This window comes from Clavelina lepadiformis, chromosome 5, assembly GCF_947623445.1.
Source record: "Clavelina lepadiformis chromosome 5, kaClaLepa1.1, whole genome shotgun sequence".
Classification (NCBI taxonomy): domain Eukaryota; kingdom Metazoa; phylum Chordata; class Ascidiacea; order Aplousobranchia; family Clavelinidae; genus Clavelina; species Clavelina lepadiformis.
Genome location: NC_135244.1, coordinates 3458064 through 3482414, shown reverse-complemented (window position 1 = coordinate 3482414; position 24351 = coordinate 3458064). Strand labels below are relative to the sequence as shown.

The 24351-nt window shown below is 35.7% G+C and overlaps 4 protein-coding genes and 1 long non-coding RNA gene across 5 annotated transcripts; 2 read left to right on the top strand and 3 right to left on the bottom strand.

Annotated features, from left to right (window-relative positions):
• Positions 1-228: 228 nt before the first annotated feature.
• Positions 229-5518, bottom strand: LOC143459098 (uncharacterized). Its single transcript, XM_076956071.1, has 9 exons — positions 5301-5518; positions 5049-5148; positions 4407-4507; positions 4039-4137; positions 3745-3897; positions 3152-3279; positions 2896-3012; positions 2495-2594; positions 229-726 (listed from the first exon to the last, which is right to left on the bottom strand). The coding sequence occupies exons 1-9, from the start codon at positions 5439-5441 to the stop codon at positions 562-564; spliced, it is 1104 nt and encodes a 367-aa protein (XP_076812186.1). The 5' UTR covers positions 5442-5518; the 3' UTR covers positions 229-561.
• Positions 5519-8616: 3098 nt separating this feature from the next.
• LOC143460596 (uncharacterized) lies at positions 8617-9699 on the top strand. The gene is made up of 4 exons (XM_076958179.1): positions 8617-8834; positions 8985-9064; positions 9177-9429; positions 9567-9699. The coding sequence occupies exons 1-4, from the start codon at positions 8719-8721 to the stop codon at positions 9655-9657; spliced, it is 540 nt and encodes a 179-aa protein (XP_076814294.1). The 5' UTR covers positions 8617-8718; the 3' UTR covers positions 9658-9699.
• Positions 9700-13768: 4069 nt separating this feature from the next.
• LOC143460547 (uncharacterized) lies at positions 13769-18690 on the bottom strand. The gene is made up of 10 exons (XM_076958105.1): positions 18543-18690; positions 17552-17626; positions 16510-16589; positions 16225-16349; positions 15788-15891; positions 15643-15713; positions 15401-15508; positions 15070-15140; positions 14652-14801; positions 13769-14572 (listed from the first exon to the last, which is right to left on the bottom strand). Exons 2-10 carry the CDS (start codon positions 17552-17554, stop codon positions 14298-14300), a joined length of 987 nt encoding a protein of 328 aa, XP_076814220.1. The 5' UTR covers positions 17555-17626; positions 18543-18690; the 3' UTR covers positions 13769-14297.
• Positions 18691-19640: 950 nt separating this feature from the next.
• LOC143458825 (uncharacterized) lies at positions 19641-20417 on the top strand. Its single transcript, XM_076955700.1, has one exon. It carries the CDS (start codon positions 19641-19643, stop codon positions 20415-20417), a length of 777 nt encoding a protein of 258 aa, XP_076811815.1.
• Positions 20418-23347: 2930 nt separating this feature from the next.
• On the bottom strand, positions 23348-24020 carry LOC143460694 (uncharacterized). Its single transcript, XR_013117937.1, has 3 exons — positions 23917-24020; positions 23582-23678; positions 23348-23435 (listed from the first exon to the last, which is right to left on the bottom strand). It is a non-coding gene; the product is annotated as an uncharacterized LOC143460694 (long non-coding RNA).
• Positions 24021-24351: the final 331 nt, after the last annotated feature.

The window sequence follows — 24351 nt, the reverse complement described above, 5'->3', positions numbered from 1 at the left end:
TTACTTACAACCCATACTGCCGGTCACTGAATATGTTCTTGTGGTCCGCAAATGTTGACCTAGCAACGGACCATGGCTATCCGTTTAAAAACCACTGATATAGATTGGCTAAGTCGCTTTGGAAGATTTCTGTAACTCGCAATTCGCAAATTCAGAAAAATTGAAGATGTTAATGTTGGTAAACTAGCATATAGAAACTGTATTATGCGCAAAGAAAACAAACTGAAATACTCGCAATGAAGTTTATTTATTACCCTTGCTTTGAATCAAAAGCGCTACTTATTTTACACTACTACCGTAATATAATACTCCCTGGCCTTAACAGACAGGAACATGAACGACAAAACAACCCGTTGCCTATTAAAAGCGCTCGCGCGCCCACGTGCGGCAGACAAACTCTAGTTTTAAAGAGTGGAAAGCAGAGAATAAAATAGGTGAGTAATCTACTAATATTTTCGAACAAGCGCGCAATCTTCAGTTACAAGACACTACTACACCACAAAAAGTGCGTTATAAGGTTAGACAATTGTATAATACAGCTTAAAGAAAAACGATCCCCATTTATCGAGGGTCATTCAAGGGGACTTTTTCTTCTCGGGTGCCAACTACTGACGCCATAAAATAAGGTGATTTCTTGCCTCCCTCAGGAACAGGGTAGTACTTGACGTGAGAAGGAAGCTTCCCTTTTGTGTCAGTGATGTAAGCCAGATCTCCATTAACACTCATCTGTAAAACACAAGGCAACTGTCAAAGTCTGCTTCCGTCAAACTGGTGTAATCAAAACGGACGAAAAAACATTTGACATTTATGTGTGAAACGAACAGCAACGGCAACAACGCAAAATGCTGCTGTGCCGCAGTACCTTAGTGAGTTGTAACTGTGGTTGTCTGTGAAAACTAATATGGTAACAGGTTATCTTTACTTGTTCCTGTCAAACTGTGTTATGCGAAACACATATAATAATGTTAACACTAACTAAGCGAGGAAATGGAAGAAGGTCATTAGTACAAAATTTTGACTATGTACCTTTGCAAAAGCATTATGTAGTTACAAACAAAAAAGAAACATATATATTACAATTATTATCACCTAACTGCTTTTTATTTCAATAGTAGTTTTCAAATCAAAAAAAACTTTTTATTTCACAAACATTCCTTTCAGTTTTTTTGGTGATTGCCGTCAACAACAAAAAAAACTGTTAAGCAATGCTTATTTACCACTGGTGTTATGAGTAAAACAAAAAAAACAGTAGGCTTGCTATTTGCTTAGCACAAAGTAAAATTACATTTCAAAAACAACAACCCATGGTCATCTGTCTCCACCACACTGGGCAAAGGATATTTGTTGTGTAACTTGTGTCCATGTAATTTTATTTTATGCTCTTACTTGTTACAAAAGATTTACACTATTACAGCTACAGAATATGTTTAATCGTCCTTTTTGGCGAAATCAGATGCTCACATGTGAAATACACTTTATTTTTATGCAATGTATGAACATCTTATAACCAACTATTTAGTGGCCATTGTGTGAATATGTGATTAATATATTGTGTGATTAATACACAGCCCATAATGACCTACGTTATTTTTAATGGATACATTATATGGCCGCGTTGCTTTAAAATATCCATTACTTAAATAGACTCATGAAGTTTTTCAATACATATAAGGTCACTTTCACCACAGTACTCTTAATAATGCTATCAAAGGCCCAACATGTGTTCAAAAACTGTTGTACTTTTAAGTTTTTGAGTCATACGCCAAATCACAGTTCTGTTAATAATAATTAATAATAGAATTATAGAGCAATTTACTGAACATAATTCTTGATTCATTACTGTAACATCATATTGTTTTCCTAAATAAGTTAGTTTGTGTCCACAAAAGTTAGTTAAACCACTACCATATCAATTGAAGTTTGTAGAAAATTAATATTGCTTATTGTTTTTGCTACCATTAGATATTCGTTTAATTTAATCAACTATGTTCATGGGTGAAAACTACAAAGCTTAAACTGGTGTTATGAAATCACAAGATTTGCAGCCTAGTACAGGATATTGAGCAAACAGCATCATTGCACAACACACTAGTGTGCAAATGATGCTCGGTGAATACGCTTAGTGACAATAAAGACATGCACAAGAGCTTCCTGCATTCATAACGTATTGTTCATACAAACAAACACATAATGCTCACACAAAGAACAGTAATTCTTCAAAACTGCTACAAAACACAATAACAATGCATAGAAATATGAAAGAAAACAACAAAATAGTGGAATAACGGGTTTCACACAGGCCTAGTTTATATTGAAAATGTCCCACATAACTACTTAAATCGCCCTTAGGTCATACAAAATTTAACAAAATCCAGATGTATCTATACCAACCATAATTATATACATTTCATGCTGACAGGAATTGCAGCGTGAGGTTTTACATAACCTAGGAAAATGTTACTTAACCCAACCACAAAACCTTTACTAAACATACCTTTTTACTTGATTGAAACTGCAAAGCACAGGCTGCCAACAGAAGCAGCAATGTTGACAACCAGAACAACAGAAGAACTAACTCAGGCAAGCTGGATTTTCTGTGAAAGATAAAAGCAAAATTTAACTGCAAGAACAATTATCAAAGTATCTTAAAGGGTAATAGTTAACATTATATGATTAAAATGTCTCCAAGCCTGGCAATTTCTACACCAAATGTAATAAAGTGACAAAGATTGCTTGTATTCAAGTCATGGTCAGTTAGGTTTGTTTTTGGATAATTACATCACAAGGTTCTACGGGGAATTTACAAGCATTTTATTTCGACTGGTAAACCAGTTACTAACAAAAATTGACAAAACAAAACTAAGGCTTTGTACAAAATGAAATAGTATTAATTACTTTGAGAAGCAATCCCACCACTCTTGGAATTTACTTTTGACCGAACGCCAGTAACTATCATCAGGTTTCTCATCCTTGAACTCATTCATGAAATTAAACTCATAAAAGAACGGCTTGCTAAAACAAATAACAATAAAATAATGAAAAATTAGAAGCTGCTGACAATTCTTTTATGTGAAAGCTGTGGGTTACCTGGTTGGTGTTAAGCAACTATAAAAGGTAGGATTAACGACTAAATAAATCATCATTTATGAACCTGTTGGCATTTGTTTGAAGGTTAGATTCAATGATATCATCAAGAGTAGTTTTGGAGCCACCACTGTCAGTGTTTAGCATGACTTTCTTCTCATTCGGATGCGGTGTATTTATCTCTGGATCTCCAAACTGCAATATAAGCAACAAATCTATCAAATTAGGTGAAATCACATAAGGGAAAGAGATGGGTGAAAGCTGTCAAATGTCCAACAAGTAATTGTTACTGGAAAGATATGCTTCCATTGCTTCTGCAACACCATGCACTTTGGCAGTGTAGATAAATTGTATGATTACGCTATAGGCAAAACAATAAATGCATTGCTGCAGCAATGACTCATAGCATTTGCTTCTTATATTTAATTGCAATAAGCAAATTGTAGCGATATGTTACGTTGAAAGATCTGCGTCAGTTTTAATCGTAATATAGAAATGAAGAGAAGTATATTATGCAATATGTCAATTACTCAATTTTAGAAATTGTAGTTGATTTTCAGGATTTTGTAGTACTAGTAGTATTTACCAGCACTTTATGAAATTCATATTTCCAGTATAAAAAAGGATGAGTGGTTCTATACTTAGTACAACAACACTTACTTCAATGATAACGATTTCATGGTTATCACCATCATCCACCTCGATAATCTGAGTGGCGCGAGCGGAGGAATACATCATGGAGTTCATCCTGGAAAATGATCTTGCCATGGCTCCCATCATCTGGTTCATCATACCATCATCATCCAGAGATGGCTATGCAATATATTTAATTCCAATTGGATTGCATTAACTAGCAAAGTTTCTCACAAAATTATGCTGAAGATACCAAGATTGAAAACATTAAAACATTACATGGCCTATAAAACGTCAACAAGAAATAGATATCTCATATACCTCATTAAACATATCTTCAAATGGATTTTTTGCTTCAATATAAAGATTTGAAAGTGGAAACACATACTGCAAATGAATACTGGGTTCAAGTTCAGAAAGCTAAAAAAAAATTCAATATTACAATATAACCTTGAAAAATTAAAATAATAGTAACGATAAAAGCATGAACAGAAGAAAAAAAGAAATTTAAATTATATATACTATCTTTACAATTATGTTACAAAAAACTCTGTATACTTTTGCTCACCATTGCAATTATCTAAACATGTGGCAACAGATAAATGAATTGATTATAAACTTAGCAACATCGCAATTATATAATTCTGACATGTCAACACACAAAGTAACTGCACAGAACGGCAATTCACCTTTGCTTTGCGTTTCTCAGCAATGGGTTTTGCAAATTGACAACCATTAATGCAAGCATTCCGATTGCTTGTCGATTCCTCTTGGTAAGCTTCCTTGCATGCTATATGAATTTCAAGAACATTATAACAACATAAAGTTCTAACATATCAAAACAGTAGGCTTGCATAGCAAATGTATTTGATTGTAAGCTGCAATGTCATCAAAGTAAAACTTTATAGAGCGTTTTTGTTGGCCAGCAGTTTTAAAGAAAACATTTTTCTTCTCTGTATTTTGAAGTCTTGCAGAGACTTACTGTACCATTACATGCAACTTACGATCGAGAGCGGTTTACAAACAGGGCAAACTTACAATCAAGTTATCCTAGTTTACAGTGGAAACTAATAACTTAACACAACTTTGCAAAACTCAAAACTTCAAATAGCTCAAAGTAACTTAACTTACGGTAGTTCGACACAAATGCTTATGTAGAAAATAGTGATATCTATCTATTGTACCAACTTTGAATAAATTCAATTAATTGATCACTTCAACTTCTAGTTAAGAAGCTTGCATTGCAAAAATCTCTGTTTTTTTCGCAAACACAGTACACACAACTAGAGCTCAGAAAGAATTACTTGTTGTATATATAATATACATTTTACCTGAGAAACAGTCACCTTCTACTTCTGTTAAGTTTGATGTGACCCACTCTGAGATACTGAATAACCTACAACCACGCTTGCAGGCATCACCAGTTGTTTGCTATAATGACATAAAATATATATACTGCAGTAAGATTTTAGATCTATAATAAATTTCCAAACTAGCTTTCATTTAGAAACTATGATATTCAAAGTTAAAACTTAATCACAGTCAATAAGAGAACTAAGTAGCTAACAACATTCCAGGCTCACATCATTGGAATCACATCTGTCTTCACAGTTGCTGCTCTCCTGTTCGATATTATCAAATGCTTCCACATTTTCAGTACTGAGTGAGAGGCGTGGTGCACTCACCAGGAGAAGGCCACACAAAATGGCCCAAAAATGAACCATTTCCTTTAAATTAGTTTCAGTAAGAATAACTCTAATCGTTGCTCTCTGTAAAACTGTAACAATTCATTGAACACTATTACAAAACAGCTTCAAATAAGCCCAGCTTCAAAATTGGGCAATGACACGCTCTAGTTTTTTACAAAATTTAGAAGTGCGCTAAAGCGAACGTCTATAAATGATTTTGCACTTAGCTGAATGTTGAATGTATTTAAACAGTCGCAAACAAATTTTTATGCAGTGTTATATGAATCATTCATATTTCATACCAAACAGATTGCACACAAGCTTACTGAAGAATCAAAATCTGCACCTAACAAACAAGAAGTTGGCACTAATACCTCTCATATGGCCAAGAAGGTTAAAAAGTGCAGACAGGCATATACGCGCCAATTAATCAACCTTGCAGCTCAGTTTTGAATGACGCATGCTTTAAGATCAGAGCTAAAAACCTTTTTATTGTATAATGTGATCTATCACTAACCTTTCACAACACCTTTCCACACAGTGTTATGAATCCCAGCCGCCTATATTGTTTCTTGTAATTACCTTGTTCCGATCGAACTGTTAAGTTTTACTCGTGTAGGGAACATGCACCAGATTAAATTAGCATCAAGTCCATTAGTGCAAAATCACAAGTTTCTTAACTAGAGGTGACTGAACAAGTCTAAAACCTGGAAGCATTTTTCAACCATATGCAAAGTCTTTAGGCCTTTTTTAGGAGTAAATATGCAATCTGTGCTGACTGTGTGATAAACGAAGAATTGTGCTTTGAATAGAAGGACCAAAGTAAATGTCTAGAAAGTGACAGCAAGACATGACACATGAGTGCTGCAAAATTGATTTAAATCTCATTCTATGATTGTGTGTAAGCATATTTTGCTTTATTTGCCTTTGTCATATTATGGCATGTTGAAAAGTAAAAAAATTAGCACCATCTTTTTCCTTCCTCAATATATTGTAGTGGAAAGTGTGGCACCTGCACGCACACACACACCTTCATCAACATGCACACTAGAATCTTTTTTATCTTCATGTCAAATTATCAAATAATAACGAAGTGACTATTTCATCGATGTCTGTTTACCGAAGATGCTGAATCACAATACGGTGACCGACAGCTTTTCGCTGATGGGTTTACCACTCTCATTTTGAATAAGGGGCAGAAAGCAATGCGTTGGAGTAGTGGTTAACGATAGGTTCGTTTGCTGGAAGTTTGGGCTTTGAATCTTGCTATTGTTTGACTTCCTTTTTTATCCAAATTTATTTTTTATGTATTTTAGTCATGAGTGGTGAGAGTTTAGGTAGGAATAGATTAGTTTTGAATTTATTTACACCTTGGAAAAAAGGGTTCTAGAGCAGAAGCACATAACCAAAGAAAGCATTTGTACACAGGACCTCAGCTACTCAAGTTGTGACGTTATGTGGTTGTGCACTATACCTGAAAAAAAATGTCATTTAAAATAGCATTTAGTTCTATTGGCGGCATACAGCACCTTAGTAATTTCGTCACGAGAAGTTAAAGTTTGGGTCAGAGCAGATTAGTTTTAGGTTAATTTAAACTTTAGAAGAGTTAGGCTAGTACTTCGTTTTAATTTGAAAATCAGCATACATTTCAGTTCACAGACTAGCCTAATTGGTAATTGCCGTTTACCGTATTCATATTTTCCTACTTCGATAAACGGCGGATGCATGGTAAACAAACAAAGAATTGAGGCTTTAGTGTAAACCAACAAGTTAAAATTTTCACACGATTTCTCGTCGAAACAGTCGTACATTCCAGCCAGGCCTTTCTACACGCCACAGTCAACGGGCAATAGCGAAATATATTCGATACGATAATTCGTCATTAACGTTCAGTAGGCTCGTAGGTACGTTTACCACACTTTACCAATAAAGTAGGTCTGGGCCTGGTGATAGGCCTAAAATTTCCCCACCGTGACAATGGTGGCAGACTGCCAGTAACCCTGTAACACCAACACAGTGACCCTCTAATCCAGCTATTTTTTGTGCCTGCTTTTGTTATGTTTTGCTCATAAATATCTTATATATAAGTTGTTGTTATATATAAGATATCTATAGTTTTGCCTTGATTGTGAAAATTGTGGCGTCCAACACCGAAAGCCTTTATATCTGCGCCAGGTTTTAAACAACAACTTACTGTGCTTTTTTAAAGCAAGTTTTTTTACCTTAGTTCAGATAAAAAAAACATAAAGTATATAAAAAGAAGTACCTGTATATAAAATATAAGCGAAAAAGTGTTAAATAAAATTGCAAATCAGCAAAGTTGATTTATGAACATTAAACAACAACTAACAACACGACTCCAAATGCCACATATCAAGCAGTTTTCCTTTGCAAGTTCATTTTGATTTGCGTTTTTTTCGTTAAATATTTTGGTTCTTACCTGCGTACGCTGAGCTTGTTGGGATTCACTTTCTTTTTTTAGTTTCTCCTCAATCGAATCGTAGAATGAGAAGAGCCGATTAAATGAAGTTTTTACTTGAATACTAGCTCCATTTGATTTTTATTTCTTACCGATAAAAACACACAGCTTTGGTTGGTGTGGTATCAGAATTTTTATTCGAAGACTATAAAAAGCCTTTTCAAGACTGAAATTCATTCCTTGAGCCCCGTTTACGGAGCTTGTTTTTGTCCAAGTTCCAATATAGGGTATGACTAACGATAATCCTTATCCCTGGACTGCGGGAAGACTTTGTACAACTAGTCCGGCGATGAATCCTCAACGCTCGAGCCTCAGTTAACGAGCTTGCCTTAGTTCAAGTTCCGATGGTCACAATTTTTTTTAAATTTTTTTATAAAGTATTGCCCGGATTCAGAACTGTTCACCAGGCCCAATGGCCCATTGAGAGGAGCAAACGTCGTTAATGCCTTGCCCAAAGGCATTAAAACGGTAAACGTCACTGTGTATCGACCACACGCCACATTATTGCGAGGCCAGGATTCGAACCACTTGACAATCTGATCGACAATAAACACTCATGTTGTTTTTATCATTTGAAATTAGAACTGTTCAACCAACGATATAAAGAACATGATGGGAAACTACCTCCTCCTCGTTTGTTTCTTTTTTATGAGAAGAGAAGGTTTTGTTTCGCCCGCGTCACGCATGGTTGCGGACACTTACTCACTCACACTACGCGAGTCGTGGCGAAAAGTTATACGCATTTGCATGGTTCGTTTATCGATTACTGAGAAGTGAGGTTGCTGTTTACGTTGTTTTGACGATTCAAACGTGTGTAGCCTATCAGTTGCCAACATGTCGTCTGCACCAGCACTTACTGCTGAATATTTAATTGAAATCGTTGTCGACGATGAAAAGTGTAGAATCAAGCCTGTATCATCTTCTGCTTTGCAAGCTAATGATCTCTTTCAGTAAGTTAAGAATTAAGATAGGCTGAGGCTAAGAGACCTTTTAAGTATATGGTGCTTATAGCTTTATATGATTTAGAAACTATCTCTCACACCAGGAAAATAGAAGGTTGGATACATTTAATGAGTTTACTTTTGCATGTTACTGGTTAGGTGTAAATACTGTGATGAAAAATTTAAAAGTCAGCGAGGTTTTGAAGTTCATCAAAAGGTCAAGCATCGTGGTTATTTAGGTAAGTCCTGCAGCCTTAAGGTTTTGTATATTTTTATAAGTTTACATGTTTAGCAAGATAAATTTGTGTGTATGCCAAATACAGGATTTTTCACAAGCTAACATTTTTTAAGGCTTTTCCTCTGAGACGTGTTCTTGCAAAACAGTTAAAAGTATGTGGGTTGAGGTATGTGAATCACCAGATGATTTGACGACAGAAGCCATTGATTACTTTATGAACATTTTCGCCACCAAACCAACTGGATCTGAGTTGTTGACAACGTTTAGTATACATGGCATATCTAGAATTCTTCATATTTTTGGCCCGAATGCAGATCGATGCAAATCACTTGAAGCCACAAGAAAAATGTTTGATCTTTTTCTCAGGTATATATTTTTATGATTCAGCTTAACATTTAATGTGATAAGATATTAATGTTGTATTATACTGATATTGAATGGTGTGGTATAATATGTTCCAACTTTCTGAAATCAATTGCAATAAGTTGGATTGTTTACTCTAGGAAAATACACGCAGAAAATACAACAGAATTGCCATCAAGTAACCTTGTAGTGGCTTGGGAGCCACATCCAATAACGTTATATCAATTGTGAGAACGTATGCGCCATTTAGTTACTAAAACATTGTTCATTTACAAGACTGCAATCAGCAGTTCTGCAGATGCAATTTGGCTGCAGTTGCAACTTTATAACACTGCAATCGTGATGCAACATTTGGAAACTTGCTCTAAATAACTTTATGTGAAAACGCCGTTAGTACGTTACCAGGTGATTTCATAACATCCTAGTTTTAACTGAATGTAATTCCCATTGCCAACGCTTTGTTTTTATCGTTCACACATTCTGAAATGTTCGTGTATATTGTGTTGAATATTTCCGCTCACATCGCTCCGCTTTATAAACTCGAACTTCTGCGCGAGTAACGGCGCAGACAGAGAGATATCGAATCGCACGAACGTATTACGTCAGTCGTGTTAAAATGTAATTCGTTAGACTTGTTTTAATTGGTGAATGCTAAGTTTGTGCTTGTGTCATATTAATCGGAACCTGTACAGTTCCTACAATAAAGGATTGTTTTCTGATAAACTGTATCTGTTAATCGTAATAGCTTTCGGCTAGTAACAGTAGTAACACGTTAAGGTTAGAGATTTCTAACCGCACGCAACCACGGAGTCAGATCATTAATTCGGCAGGTAAATTAAGTCCGAATAGTGTAACCAACAAGTGCCTCCGCATTTTGATGACCACCGACGTTGACCCGACGTGTTTCAATGAAGCGGACACTGTTAACTTTATTCTTGTAAACAAGCTGATTAACAACAACGACAGCAATGGCTCCAGCTCAAAGTAGTTCAGTTTCTGACGGAGATGACGAAGACGACGATGATGACGACGCTACAACCTCTTCTGCCACATTCAGGACTTCTTGGACTGGTTGGAAAATCCTTCCACCGAAACGTTTCTCTGATTACAAACACAACATGTTCATTTGTTTGATGCTTACATGTTTCGCTTACATTTCCGAAGTTCTCACTACGTTCAATGAAGACAACAAGTTCCTACATTGTCAACTCACGAAGCTGATTGGCACACTCTACAAAGCAGTTGGGAAGATTTTCCCTACTGAGATACTGTCTTCTACTCTTGGACATCAAGCCATGGGTTCCAACCTTGGAGATTTTATGTCCAGAGCAACATGTCACGCTATCAACGGTACTGTCTTACCGTCACTTGCGTACCGCAACGCGTTCAGTCAACGCCCTCTCATCCTTTATCGCGATCAAAACGGCCACAGCCAATACGGCCAACTCATTTCAGACAACATTGTCTTACCGGGAGTACATCTGCTGGAATCGTATCGACCAGCTAGAAGTTTTGTCTTCCGAGTTCATGGGGACACGGTCCTTTATCACAACTACACCTTATCGCACGAACATGTGCAGGTGCACCAACTCAACTTACCTTTGTCGACTATACACCTCAGCTACAACGCTCCCGACTACGAGAAGATTCTCAACGAGCTGCCTGACTCCGACTCGTTCACTGACTTTCAATCGCTGCTCAGCTCTATGTCTGAAGCCAACCTGCTTAAGGAGAAAATGCGAAATGTCATAACAAGTCTTACTACTACTGATGAAACTATGATCAACGGATCCTACGTCGCAGACACGTTCGCGCACGCCGCGAAACAAACGTTGCTGCTTGCATTGTCACAGATTACGAATCCTTTTCTCTCAGCCCTTATCTTCATCCTGCAGCTACTTGCCATGATGTGGGCCTTCTGCCATACCATCGGGTTTATCCGATCATCTCCGCAGCATTTGCGGTATGCCAGATCCCTTGTATCCCGTATTCGCGCTGGACGCAGCCATCGAGATGCACATCCACAACAAACTCATCCGTCGCCCTTGCTTCGACGTTCTCGTGACCAACCGTCTTCTTCTGGATCTTCTGATGACGCGCTGCCCGCTTCGTCGTCTCGTGATGAATTCGCGGACACACACAAACTTTGAGGTTCTTTAATTGTATAAACGCGTTTTCGGTGCCGCTAATGTCGTATGCATGTAACCTTTTACCATTTCCCTTTGTAGTTGTCGGCCGACATTTTTAGTATATCTCTTTTGCTTAGTGCATGCGTAATAACCTTTTCTTTGCTGCGTCGTTTTGTCTTGTGCTCGTATCGTTACCGATTTTCCGTCGTATTGCATGCTCATTGTTGTAATCAGTATATTACATTTTAATTGTCAATTTTTTTTTGCCTTCCGTAGCGGGGGAGGAATGTAGTGGCTTGGGAGCCACATCCAATAACGTTATATCAATTGTGAGAACGTATGCGCCATTTAGTTACTAAAACATTGTTCATTTACAAGACTGCAATCAGCAGTTCTGCAGATGCAATTTGGCTGCAGTTGCAACTTTATAACACTGCAATCGTGATGCAACATTTGGAAACTTGCTCTAAATAACTTTATGTGAAAACGCCGTTAGTACGTTACCAGGTGATTTCATAACATCCTAGTTTTAACTGAATGTAATTCCCATTGCCAACGCTTTGTTTTTATCGTTCACACATTCTGAAATGTTCGTGTATATTGTGTTGAATATTTCCGCTCACATCGCTCCGCTTTATAAACTCGAACTTCTGCGCGAGTAACGGCGCAGACAGAGAGATATCGAATCGCACGAACGTATTACGTCAGTCGTGTTAAAATGTAATTCGTTAGACTTGTTTTAATTGGTGAATGCTAAGTTTGTGCTTGTGTCATATTAATCGGAACCTGTACAGTTCCTACAATAAAGGATTGTTTTCTGATAAACTGTATCTGTTAATCGTAATAGCTTTCGGCTAGTAACAGTAGTAACACGTTAAGGTTAGAGATTTCTAACCGCACGCAACCACGGAGTCAGATCATTAATTCGGCAGGTAAATTAAGTCCGAATAGTGTAACCAACAAGTGCCTCCGCAACCTCACTCCTGATGAAATTAGTATTCTCGAGTATGTTGGAGGATAAATTCTGCGTAAACTGAAACGCAATTTTAATTTGTATGTTACACATTTGTACACGTTTCGTCTTTAAATAAAGGTGGTGAGTCCACCCTAGGTGTGAATTCAAATGCAATAAAATGTTTATGATGTAACAAAGGCTTTGTTTGACTTGAATGCTGGATGATGTAATAATGCTTGCTATCTAGTTTTGATGGCAGGAGCTAGACTTGTAAACATTCAATTTATTTTCTTATCGCTGTAGTTAAAAGAAAAGCGATTACACGGTTCGAAAGATGAATGTCCTGCCGTGTCAGAAATGTTTTAGTTGTCAAAATTGACCCATCGTACTTCGAGTAATTGTACAAATTTCAGGCTAATTTTAGTACTGGTTTTGCAAGTGTGCATGTGCATGAACTTGTCCTCTCGGTATGACAAACTTTTTCTTTCTAATACTTCTGCCCATGCTTCTTTTTTTGATACAAATTTTTTTGTTTGGTACACTAAACAAATTGTGCTGAGGTTGACAGTTGTTGCATTCAGGCATGCAACATATACGTGGCATTTTAATATTGCAGTCTCAATCTGCAAGCATACCTGTAGATCTTTAGGCCTAGTTTCACCGAGTTTTAAAAATTTCGCACCATTGTAAACTTCAAAGTTAACCAAATTCAGCTAGGCCTATAGGCTATACTGATATATACGCTTCCAAAGGTCACCTTCCCCTAATCATAGTTCTTTCTCCGTAAGGCTACACTAAGTCCAAGGCTCAACCAAAGTCAAACGTGTGAAACGAATGTGACCGCACTGAAGCGTAACGAGGGCGAAATAAAAACGGTACTTCCCCTAGCAGTTTCCTATCATGTTCTTTATATCGTTGGTTCAACAGAGACAATCATTGTTCTTGTCTTCTTCACAACGGGTAGCGCCGTTGTGTATCGAACCCAGGACGAATTTGCAAACGGGGCTTTAACCGAATAACATCAAGCCGACATGTTGTCACATACAGGGAGCTCGATTTAGGGACGTCTGCCCAACTTTTGAACAATTACCGTAGTTTATCACAATTGGAACAGTATTCTGTAAACTGTCAATGCATATCACACCAAGTTTTTTAGCAAACTAGGTCCCTAGTCAGATATCAACATTTCTCGCAATCGTTCAATAAATCTTTTAGTTTCAACCCTTATCATGCTGCATCAAGACCTATTAGCTTTCCATCAAGTCGTCCCTAAGAAAATTTATTCAGACACCAGGAAAATATACGTTACCCAGTCTCGCAGACGCACACAACATTTTGTTAGTTAATACTCAAATTTTGTGCATATATAAAAAATGAAAACGAACAAAATAGCATAAAGAAACACAGTCCCTATGCAGGAATACTCACAGTACTAACACATGGTAATAATAAAAAATGACACCTTAAAGATGATAACAAAAGTTTAGTACTTATCTGACTCAATTGAAGGCAATGAACAAAAAACATTAGAAAAAAACAAACAAACTTTGCAACAAATGAACTGCATTAAACTGCACGTGACATTACAAATAGCAAGGCTGTGAGTGGGGAATCTTTAATTTTCAAATTAACTCCGGCACCAGCAAAAACGAAAAGTAACAATGAAAATGTGTAAAAATACTGTATGGCAAGATTTTCAAACGAAATAGAGCGATAGGGTTGAAGCTTGGATAAAGTCAATTAGAAACTGATGCACTTGCTCTAGATGTGTTTGAAAGGCACAAGACTTATGAGACTGAAGCACATGGAGTCTGCTGTATTGAAGAACCATCTGAGAGTACTAATGCAGATGAAGCTGAATTCGCAGATTCGTTGACAAGGTTGATGGAGGACCACCTACAAACAGGTATTGGAGAATAACCAGCAGCTAGCCTCATGTCATCAGCCAATCCTCTCATTTGCATTTCTTCATCAAAGAACTCGATAACATCTGTTGCTTTTACGGTTAATTTCTTGGAATGAATCCATTCCAAGCATTTCACCATACATTGTGCAGCAAGTACTAAAAGCAAAAGTTATTTTATGTAGAAATAGTGATTTAGTTTAAATTCAGACCCTAGCTAGTAGCAGAAATGACCTACTAGATTCACTAGAACTGAAGTTTGTTGGACGGTTAGATAAGAGCATTCTTGGAGGTACTCCAAACTGAATGGCAAACTGTCTCACTTCTCTAATGGAAAGTCCATTGTAATGAGAATTTGAGAGATTAATAAAGAATATCTTCAGTTTATCTTAAATAAAAAAAAGCAATAAATCCTTTTTTTCGGAGTGGGTTAGAGAATACCATGCAAAACATGTTAAAACTATTGAGAAAAATACTACAAACACAAATGTTGTTAAAATCGAAATACAAAATATAAGGGCGTAGCAGAAGTACGAGGACATGATCAAATAGGAATTACCAGTAATTCTCAGACATATTAATCACACCGATTGGAAGAAAATAATATTTGTAATACCGTAAGAGTTACCGGTATATGAAATTTAACTACCATTTACCCAAATCTGTCAAAGTGCGGACATTTTTTAGATTTTCCTTTGTGATGTCAAGTAAACTGCCATATGATGTTCTGTCAATTGTAAAAATATTAAATGTTAAAGCAGTTTCGCAAATGCTTGGAATAAACACAACAATTGTTTGATCTTTCCAATACACTACCACACACACAGCATTTATATCTACATATTCTACAGTAAAGTAAAGAATTAAATTGTTAACAGACATGAAGGTAATAAAAGTAAAAAATAGTACAGGTTCTACTATAATTGAATGCTACACCAAAAGAAATTTACTCATTCAACGTTTAAATATGCAAAGAAAAAATGTTACTCTGATGACACATTGGTCTGGTATGAGCAGGAACTGGAACATTTTACGCAGTTCAAAATTTGGCAGCTGTTTCTGCAGTTACACTTCGTACTCTTTTGTTGCTTTTTCCTTAAAAACATTGAAATCAATTTCAAAGGCCCTTGAATCTTTTGCACATATCTTTATACACACTTCCAACTTTTTTGATATTTAAGCAAACAATACTATGGTGTGGGTTTCTCTAAGAAAAAGTAGTATCATACTTTTTTGGGAAAAACGAAGAAAAGTATGAATAGCGACGTTGTCTACTTGATTTTCCAGCGCAACTAATAGCCTGCGTCAAGAAATACTGCGTCAGAAAATAAAGAAAAAAACTTGTATAACAACAGCACATGTGCTGATACTAACCTCTTCACATTTTCTTGTGTACTTTTTCTGAAGCAAATAGTCAACAAGAGAGCTCAACATAAAAGAAGCCAATATGAGAGTGAGAAGGAACAGAATTATGAAGCCTAATCCGAAAATAAATGAAGTCAGTAGAAAAAAGTAGCAACATTAATGGCATTTTGGCCTAATCGATTTAATTTACTCAAAAATATTGTATGGAGAAACAGTAGTAATTATTGATTAAACTTAAAAAAGTTTAAACACATGTATCCAATGCTATATTAACATAAAAACCCTAGAAATAATTGAAGCATTAGCTTGTTGTTTTGGTTTCATATTTTAGCAACTCTATTTTTGCAAAATAATTGGCAGTATATTGGTTTGTAACATAAGTGACCTCTATTCTTTGTCTTCTGTCATATAATCCAATAAAACACATCTAATAAATACACACATACCAGCTGAGTATCGTCTGTCATCAAAGAAGGAAGAAGTTTCCGTTACTATTTCGGGCCCAGCAAAGTTTGTTTCTGTTGAATTAACTAAGGATATTGACATGCTACCATTGGTGCATTTTGAAGCCCTGCAAACAATCGATCTGAAAGCTTTTCATTTTAAATTTGTAGTAAATGTCACATATATAAAGTCATAAAATCTTATTGCATGCTTTTCTTCAGGTATAATTAGTGTACTTATGAAACACAAACTGAAATACTGTATGTTAACGTCAATAAAGCAAATACCTGCATTCAAAAATCGTACGCAACAAACTTTCATTCTGTGCCTCTTTTGTTTTCAAATAGTTTTTAGTGTTAAACTTGACCTAAAAGGATAAAATTATTATTATATTTAGGTTATTGTCCAAAATTCACAACCTTTGCTCACGGATTTTAAGCTTTAATATAAGCTTAAAAACTTCTGTTACTGGCTGCGTTCCATATTTTGTTCGGCAATAATTCTATCGAATTACATCTAACAAGCAATCAATTTAAACAATGTAGACCCTTTCCAAGTTACAGTCACCATTCTTTTGGGTGACAAGATTTTTCAGTCACCTATGTTGACTTATTTTAATTGTTTTTTGAATTACAAGCGTTTTAGGCATTGGATTGTAAAGATTTTGCTCTGGTGAGTAGCAAACGAATTCCTTTACGCAATAAAGAAAAAAATTTGAAAATATATTGGCTAGTTCTTACTTTACAGTGGTTTGAATCCTACTGGACTAGTTTAATATGATGTTTGGATACTGGTCAGGAAAGCATGCAACTTAAAATGCGGAAGAGTTTGCATGGTAACTACAGCACCACTGAATGTAGTAATTCAGTTTATATATTAATTCTAGTTGATTATTTTAAACTTTGCTTGAAATGCCAAACAAAATTAGTCTGTGTAAAGTGCTGGTGCTGCAGATTTCATGCAAATTCTTATGCATTTAACATTGCATGTTTCACTGACCACATATCCATACATCATATCAAACAAGTCCAGTGCGTAGGATTCAAACCACTGTTAAATAAGCACTAGCCAACAAATTTTTTTAAATTTTTTCTGTATTGTGTAAAGGAATTCTTATGTTACCCAACTGAGTGAAATTGTAACAAAGCAATGGCCAAAACGTTTGCAATCTAAAAAAATCAAAGTGGGTCGATAATTTCCATTGTTAAAGCGATATTGTATAGGCAATTGAAAAAGATCTTCCAACCGAACAGTAACTCGAAAAGGGTCTATTGGACTTGCATAGATATATCATCTACTTATTCTAAACTTCCAATAATATTTACTTACCATTATTCCTAGCAGCTTATCTTACTGTCTTATTTCAGCATTTATGGTATTAATCAGTGGGTGAAATAGCGCATACTGAGTATATAAAAATAAATTTAGCTACAATTCTGCATTTTCTTATAAACTTAGAAGTTGAAAAAGATTTGCTAATTTTCTTCAACTTTGCTACAAGCAAGTATCAAGAATACACGATACGAAACACCACATCTTTTCCATGGAATCCAATTTTTAGATAAACTTGGAATCCGAGTTCCAGATTGGAAAGTTTGCAGTTTTTGAGTGAGAAATGCTTGTGCAACATGATGAAACAATAGTCATTATATGCGCAATTAAACTCTATCCCCCGCGTACTTAGCAAACTTCTCAATCTGGTCCGAGTTAACCAAAATTTTGCCTCAACGTTGTCAAGTGACTATCATACTGACAGACATTTCATAGTAAAATATAAGGAGTCATGCATAGAGAAAGACCTTGAGCGGTATGAATGTATTTGGGATTGAAGTGATGAAAACTTATCGGGCCCACAATATTTTTTGATAAAGTGTTATGTTAGGATAGATATATTTGTAGTTACAATTACAAGTATTAGGCTGGGTATGAACTGAAGAAAGATTGAACAGGGGCACACTTGGCTATAGTCGTTGCACACCAGGACACTCGAGATGTCGACAAATTCTGTCATGAAATACAGACCGGATTTCTTTTCATTCTGTCATTGCTTTTGGGGGAACGAAAAATAAAAGGCTAACCATTATAGCGTGATAAAAATTAATTCCATACAAACAAACAATGATTGGGGAAAGCAGCAAAGCCCACAGGCTCAAAACGTGCAAGAATAATGTTTATGTAGCCAAATGATAAGATAAAAACTATCTTTAACAACATGCTGCGTGACTTATTTACAGTGAAGCAGTCATTTTCTTACTTAACGATGTACCCATCAGCCCATGCAGCGTCAAACAACAACCAATACAGTAATAACTTAACCTACCGGCTACCGTAATGCAAAAATCTTGATAACCTTGTTGATAAACAAAGCAGCAATTCTCTCTTGTAATCTGCCCTGACGAAGCTCACCGGTATGGGTTTGCGAAACGTTAGTTCATAAAAGAATTAATTCACCAACTGAGCACCTTTTGTTATTGAAATTACATCTGGTGGCAAACATGGTACTGTATTTTGAAGCAGCAATTTATTTTTCGGGGATTCCCTCAAAAAAATCACCAAAGTTTTTTTCGGTGGTTTCCATAAAAAGACCACTAAAGACTATAGAAATCTCATAGAGGTTACATAAATGTTTTGAAGACCACAAACTCAGCATACGTGTATTTGTCGTTTGTAAAAATAAATATTTGCACTGTAAAAACAGCACAAAGCTGTTCAATCTTATTCAAGGTTAACGTACAATAGTTTTAATATGATTAAAAGACAAATTTCAGGTTGTATCGCCAAGTGTAAACTTGTAAATTGGTAGCCACTTCGTACAATTCAAAATACTGCAACACCAATGGAAAAAGTAATGCAATAATCAATAGTCTGAAGAAATTTATGTAAGCAAGTGCACATGGGGACGTAACAAAAACAAAAATTGTTGACGAGAGTGGGTTACCTACTGGCAAAATGAACCGCAAAAAAACAGGTTTCAACAACAGGAAAAAGTAGTAAAAACAAAAAAATGTAAGACTGCACATAAAACACTTCGGTTATTAAGTGGTAAGACTTGGCTGGTGGTAAGACTTGGACTTGACAAGTTGACTTGATAAACGTTATACTGATTCGACTTGACTTAACCCTATTTACACTACAGTGCTGGCAAAAAAAATCTTTACATTGATTTGGCAAAAAAAAACTTTACATGAAAAATCCATGTATGTGTTTTACTTACTGTTCCCGCCAAAAGCATTGTGTCACAAAAACGCTTGTATTTACGTCATAATCTACTATGTGGCTATACTTCACCGCAAAGACAATGCTCTGCGTTCCTCGTGTTGTGTTGCAGCTTGGTGAATAGTAAGGTGGGTGAAATCGGTCAGTATTTTTCAATTTCTTGAAATTTTGAGGACTTGGAAATTTTATTGCAAAAACGAAAATGGGTCGAAAGAAGATGCAAATGGCAGAAAAGTCTCGTGCGTTGACTTTGTTAGAGAAGGGAGATTCTGTGATTGCTGTAGCCAGAGATATTGGGGTCTCAAGAGAGGCCATTTATCAGTTAAAAAGATCGACGTCGTCATTTCCACCCGGGATGGTACCGAAGAGGAAGTCAGGCTCTGGCGCACCTAAGAAGACCACGCCAAGAACGGATAAGCTTTTGAAGCGTGAAGTAACATCATATCCGTCTATAACCTCGTTTGAATTGAAAAACAAGCACCCAGAGCTTCTCAATTGCGTCTCCACCAGGAAAATTCGTCATCGACTGCAAAAGGACCTTGGTCTGCCATGTCGCCGTGCAGCCAAGAAGCCCATGCTTACTGCAGCTATGAAGAAGAAAAGACTCATTTTTTGCAAAAGATATAGATATTGGACAACTGAAGAGTGGAGAAAAGTAATGTTCAGTGATGAGAGCACTTTTAGACTGGTGAGGGGAGTCCCAAAGATGGTGCGTCGTCCGAGTACCGCATCACGGTATGACCCTAAATATACGGTTAAAACGATGAAACACCCTGGCAGTGTAATGGTGTGGGGTGCTTTCAGTGGAAATATGGACCGGGCAGGTTTGTACTTCCTTCCGAGAAATGTAACAAAGAAAGGAAGCAATTATATCACTGTTTTAAAAGATCATCTTCTCACATTCTGGAGGATTCATCAGTGTGATCATTTCATGCATGATGGTGCACCAGCAGTCCAGCACACAAGTCGAAGATCGTAAAAAACTTTCTTAATGAGCATATTATCGAGGTTTTAGAGTGGCCTGGTAATTCGCCAGACCTTAATCCGATTCAAAATGCATGGAATGTCTTAAAAAACCAAATTCAAGAGAAGCGGCCAAGCAGTATCAATGATCTTCAGCATGAGCTGAAAAAACTCTGGGTAACCCTGGACTCCACCTACTTTGCCTCCCTTGCTGATTCCATACCCAGAAGGCTTCAAATTGTCATCAATTCCAAGGGCGAGATGACAAAGTACTGATTGACAATATTTTATGTGCAATAAAAGACATAATTTGTGAAGTCCTTTCGTTTGAATTTTTTGTAAAGATTTTTTTTGTCTATGTAAAGATTTTTTTGTCTATGTAAAGATTTTTTTTGCCAGCACTGTAGGTGTGGCTTCTCCTGCACACAGTCACAACAAAACGTGTATACAATGATGTATACAGGAAGCCAGATGTTTTTGCTACTAATCTGTAAAAGTCCGATCAGTTTACAACGTATAGTTTTCGAGTAAATAACGATTGAAAATGTGTGCGAAGTGTCGGCCACACCTAGTTAAAATAGTAATTTCGCGAGCCCGGTTTGGATAAGGTTAACTTGGGAATGTAATTAAATTGACTCAACTTGACTTTGGTTTGCGCTGTTAGTGACTTGACTTTATGTGCGTCACGACGATTATGACATGTATTAAGACTCTTGACGTCACACCTTGTATACGTTTTATAGTCCTCATTCCGAGGGCTTCACCGCTTTCTTCCTGTTCGTTGTTTTTCTGTGAGCATATTTTTTTGTTTTATTGTATTGTATTTATTTTTATTGTATTTTTATTATTTTTCTATTATAATGTAGTTATTTATTGCAGTATATTTATTTTTCATTGTATTTTTGTGTTTTATTTATTTACTACAATGAAGTTACCATAATTTTTTGAACAAGAAGGAAAGTAGGATAAATTAGATATTTTATACGAAAAAATATAATGCATTGTAAATAATTATCAGTACAAAGTTTATAAATCGAAAATTTTCAAACGGAACAAGGTAAGACCGGAAAATAGTTAGCAAGAAAAAAAAACTATTTGTGCCGTGCAAATCCCATACTTGACAAAACGAAATTTTCCAAACATGAAAATAAAAAATGGAAACAAATAAACAAGAAATTGGCGAACTGAAAATATTAAAGCAAAAATTAGATAAATCTATTTAATTTCAAACTATTTTGTAATGGGTGCGCGAGAAAATTGCGACAGCGTAATAACATTGACGGTAACCAGTGTTTCCATTTTATTTATAAAAACAGCTCTTTTCAGATGGTATTACTATTACCGGAATAAGCCTAAGCAATATTTCAAGTATTTTTTTTATAAATTCTACAGTTTTATTCAATACCGTACCAATACCCAAATTAACCCAAACTCTCAAAGCCGTAACAGAAATGTAAACACTGGTAACCAACATTGTCATTATCGCCATTTTCAATTTCTCCTTATCTTTTCTTGTTTAGAATTTGTTTTGACAACCTTTTGCTTAATTTAATGTAATTGTTAGTTTAATGCGTGTTTGTTAGTGTCTTGCTGCTGTGATCAATTTACAGTAGGCTACTGCACCTTAGGCCTACTTGTTATTTAGGTATAGCCGTTAACAATGTCTTTAATATCTGCGATCATACCCCTACCTTTTTCTACACATTTTCGTTTGTAATATTCTCGTGTTCATTTTGTTGTTATCCAAAACTTTTCAAGTTAAATTTAGAAACTTCTTATACGAGTTCTAATACGAGTTTGATTGCCCTGATATTAGTATTTAACTTGTAACAACCATGTTGAGAATCGAGATTCATCTGGGTAAGTCCTGACGAGCGACGATGGTTGCGCGACCATCCCATTTACCACATGGTTCCCAAGCGTACAGTGTGATAAAACCAACATTTATTTCTGTACCGTAATGTTACTCAGCTTAGTTTTTCAGCGCCGGATTGACATTGTGGAGTACCCTAAAAGCTCAGCTTTGGTGTGGGTCCTGTCATTCAAACGCATGTTTGCCAGGTTTCTTTATAAACTCCATCAAAACATTTCACAGTTATGCTAGAGCCACAGCTGATGTTGAATTTTGGTATAGATTTGGGCAGAAACTTAAAAAAATAGCATCGGCCTAAAAATAACCAAACACCGACAACCAGCAACAGTGTAGGAATTGAATACATATAGCCCTATAACTTTGTGATTACAAGCCGGAAATATTACGGGCAATGAACAAATTCTAGTGCCACCCTTGACTAAAAATAAAAAGGGTAGGCTATAGAGTTATTGCCAAACATAGTTCGGTACCATCTCCACCAAGCAATGTCCATGAATTGTTTTATAATAAACTTTTGCAAAGTAAATAAACAAAATGAATGTTAACATTGTATGTTGAATATACAGTAAAAATTACGGAAAACAAAAAATCCACAAAAATGTTGCTACTGATGCATGATTTTGATGTCCGACGTAAAGTCTTTCTAACCACCTGAAAGAAATTGGCTTTAAAAGTGGTATAGCAACATAAGCGTATGCACTACTTTTAACAGTCATGTATAGATAACAGAGTTGTCTGAAACAATGAAACCATATTTTTTGATTCGTTAAAATTATATTAACGTATTATTATAACTAACACATGAATTATATATGACTTATTATTTCATTTATTTTCAAGTTTCACAAGTTCAACTCGTATCACAACTTTTTCTATTACGGAAAATAGGCAGCTTCTTTTATCAGTAGAGATTTTTGTGATAAAATAGGTCACTGTTGGGCAAGAAATTTAGAAATATCACCTTTCACATTTCACGAAAATGTTCAAATATCAATACTTTCATTTATAACATTTCCTTGAGATTTATGCATCAAAATAGACTTTACCACTACATACTACATACATGCATACATACATACTTACGACAGCTTAAGTGAGAGTTTCAGCTGCACAGCAAACTTCCATGTTTTCAAAATTGTAAAACCCACCGTTGGAAAAATTCTGAAATTATTTGCCACAAGTAAAATTTAACATCCCAACGCAGTTAAATATAGTAGAGAAAGTAAAATTGAATTTGAAACATTGCTTTAGAACTTTGAGATACCAACATACTCGCAGTATTATACAAAGCAGGTAATGACACTCACTAAAAAATGTTACCAACGCAAAAACGAAAAACGAATAACGAAAGAGAGCAATGATACGAAGCAACATATCCGGAAATGGCATTCTAAGGGTGATCCACTGAAAAAGAAAAATGGGGTCATACAAAACAGAAGAGAACAGACTATGGGTAAAATGTAACCTATCTTGTAAAAGTTTACCATGTATTTCCAAGCCCTTCAAAACCAACAACATTCCTCACTTATATGCATATACATGTACCAATAGAAATAGTTTGATCAAGTGGTGCGTTTGTTACTTTTAAGTGCATTCGTTTTTAATAAAATTTTATTAGTACAAACAATTTTAAATTACTCACCACAAATCTTATGCAGACGTAAAAGCATACCAGGAAAACAACTGAAAAAACTAAAATTATAAACAATGGGAAAATTAAAGGCAGGTCATCCATACTGCTTATCTAAATAGAAAGATCATTATAAACTTAGCAGCATGTTCACAGGTAAAGCCATCTGCTCCAAGCAATATTTTCCCAAAAGTGTTAAATAAAACTTAATTTCAAGTTTATATCATATTAGAAGTATTTAACGATGGGTATGTGCAGTGAAGCTGTAGTATGCAATTATTCTTAATAAGATTATTAAACTAGAGCTTCTCCACTCCACCAAAACAACTTGACTTTGGAACCAGTTATGTCAATGACATGGGTTTGAACTGAATTGGAAAGGTTGTAACGTGCGCAGGGATTAAAATTAATTAATTGAAATAAATAATTAATAATGTGTCCTCTTAT

Excerpts from the sequence above, each read along its gene's own strand:
- LOC143458825 (XM_076955700.1), top strand. The coding sequence starts at position 19,641 with ATGGGTCGAAAGAAGATGCAAATGGCAGAAAAGTCTCGTGCGTTGACT.
- LOC143460596 (XM_076958179.1), top strand. The coding sequence starts at position 8,719 with ATGTCGTCTGCACCAGCACTTACTGCTGAATATTTAATTGAAATCGTT. Across the intron at positions 8,835-8,984 it reads CAAGCTAATGATCTCTTTCA|GTGTAAATACTGTGATGAAA; the intron begins GTAAGTTAAGAA and ends GTTACTGGTTAG. Across the intron at positions 9,430-9,566 it reads ATGTTTGATCTTTTTCTCAG|GAAAATACACGCAGAAAATA; the intron begins GTATATATTTTT and ends TGTTTACTCTAG.
- LOC143460547 (XM_076958105.1), bottom strand. Across the intron at positions 15,509-15,642 it reads TCTTCGTTTTTCCCAAAAAA|GAAAAAGCAACAAAAGAGTA; the intron begins GTATGATACTAC and ends AATGTTTTTAAG. Across the intron at positions 15,141-15,400 it reads CAGACCAATGTGTCATCAGA|AACATCATATGGCAGTTTAC; the intron begins GTAACATTTTTT and ends TACAATTGACAG.
- LOC143459098 (XM_076956071.1), bottom strand. The coding sequence starts at position 5,441 with ATGGTTCATTTTTGGGCCATTTTGTGTGGCCTTCTCCTGGTGAGTGCA. Across the intron at positions 4,508-5,048 it reads AGAAGGTGACTGTTTCTCAG|CATGCAAGGAAGCTTACCAA; the intron begins GTAAAATGTATA and ends AAATTCATATAG. Across the intron at positions 3,013-3,151 it reads CTTCAAACAAATGCCAACAG|CAAGCCGTTCTTTTATGAGT; the intron begins GTTCATAAATGA and ends TATTTGTTTTAG.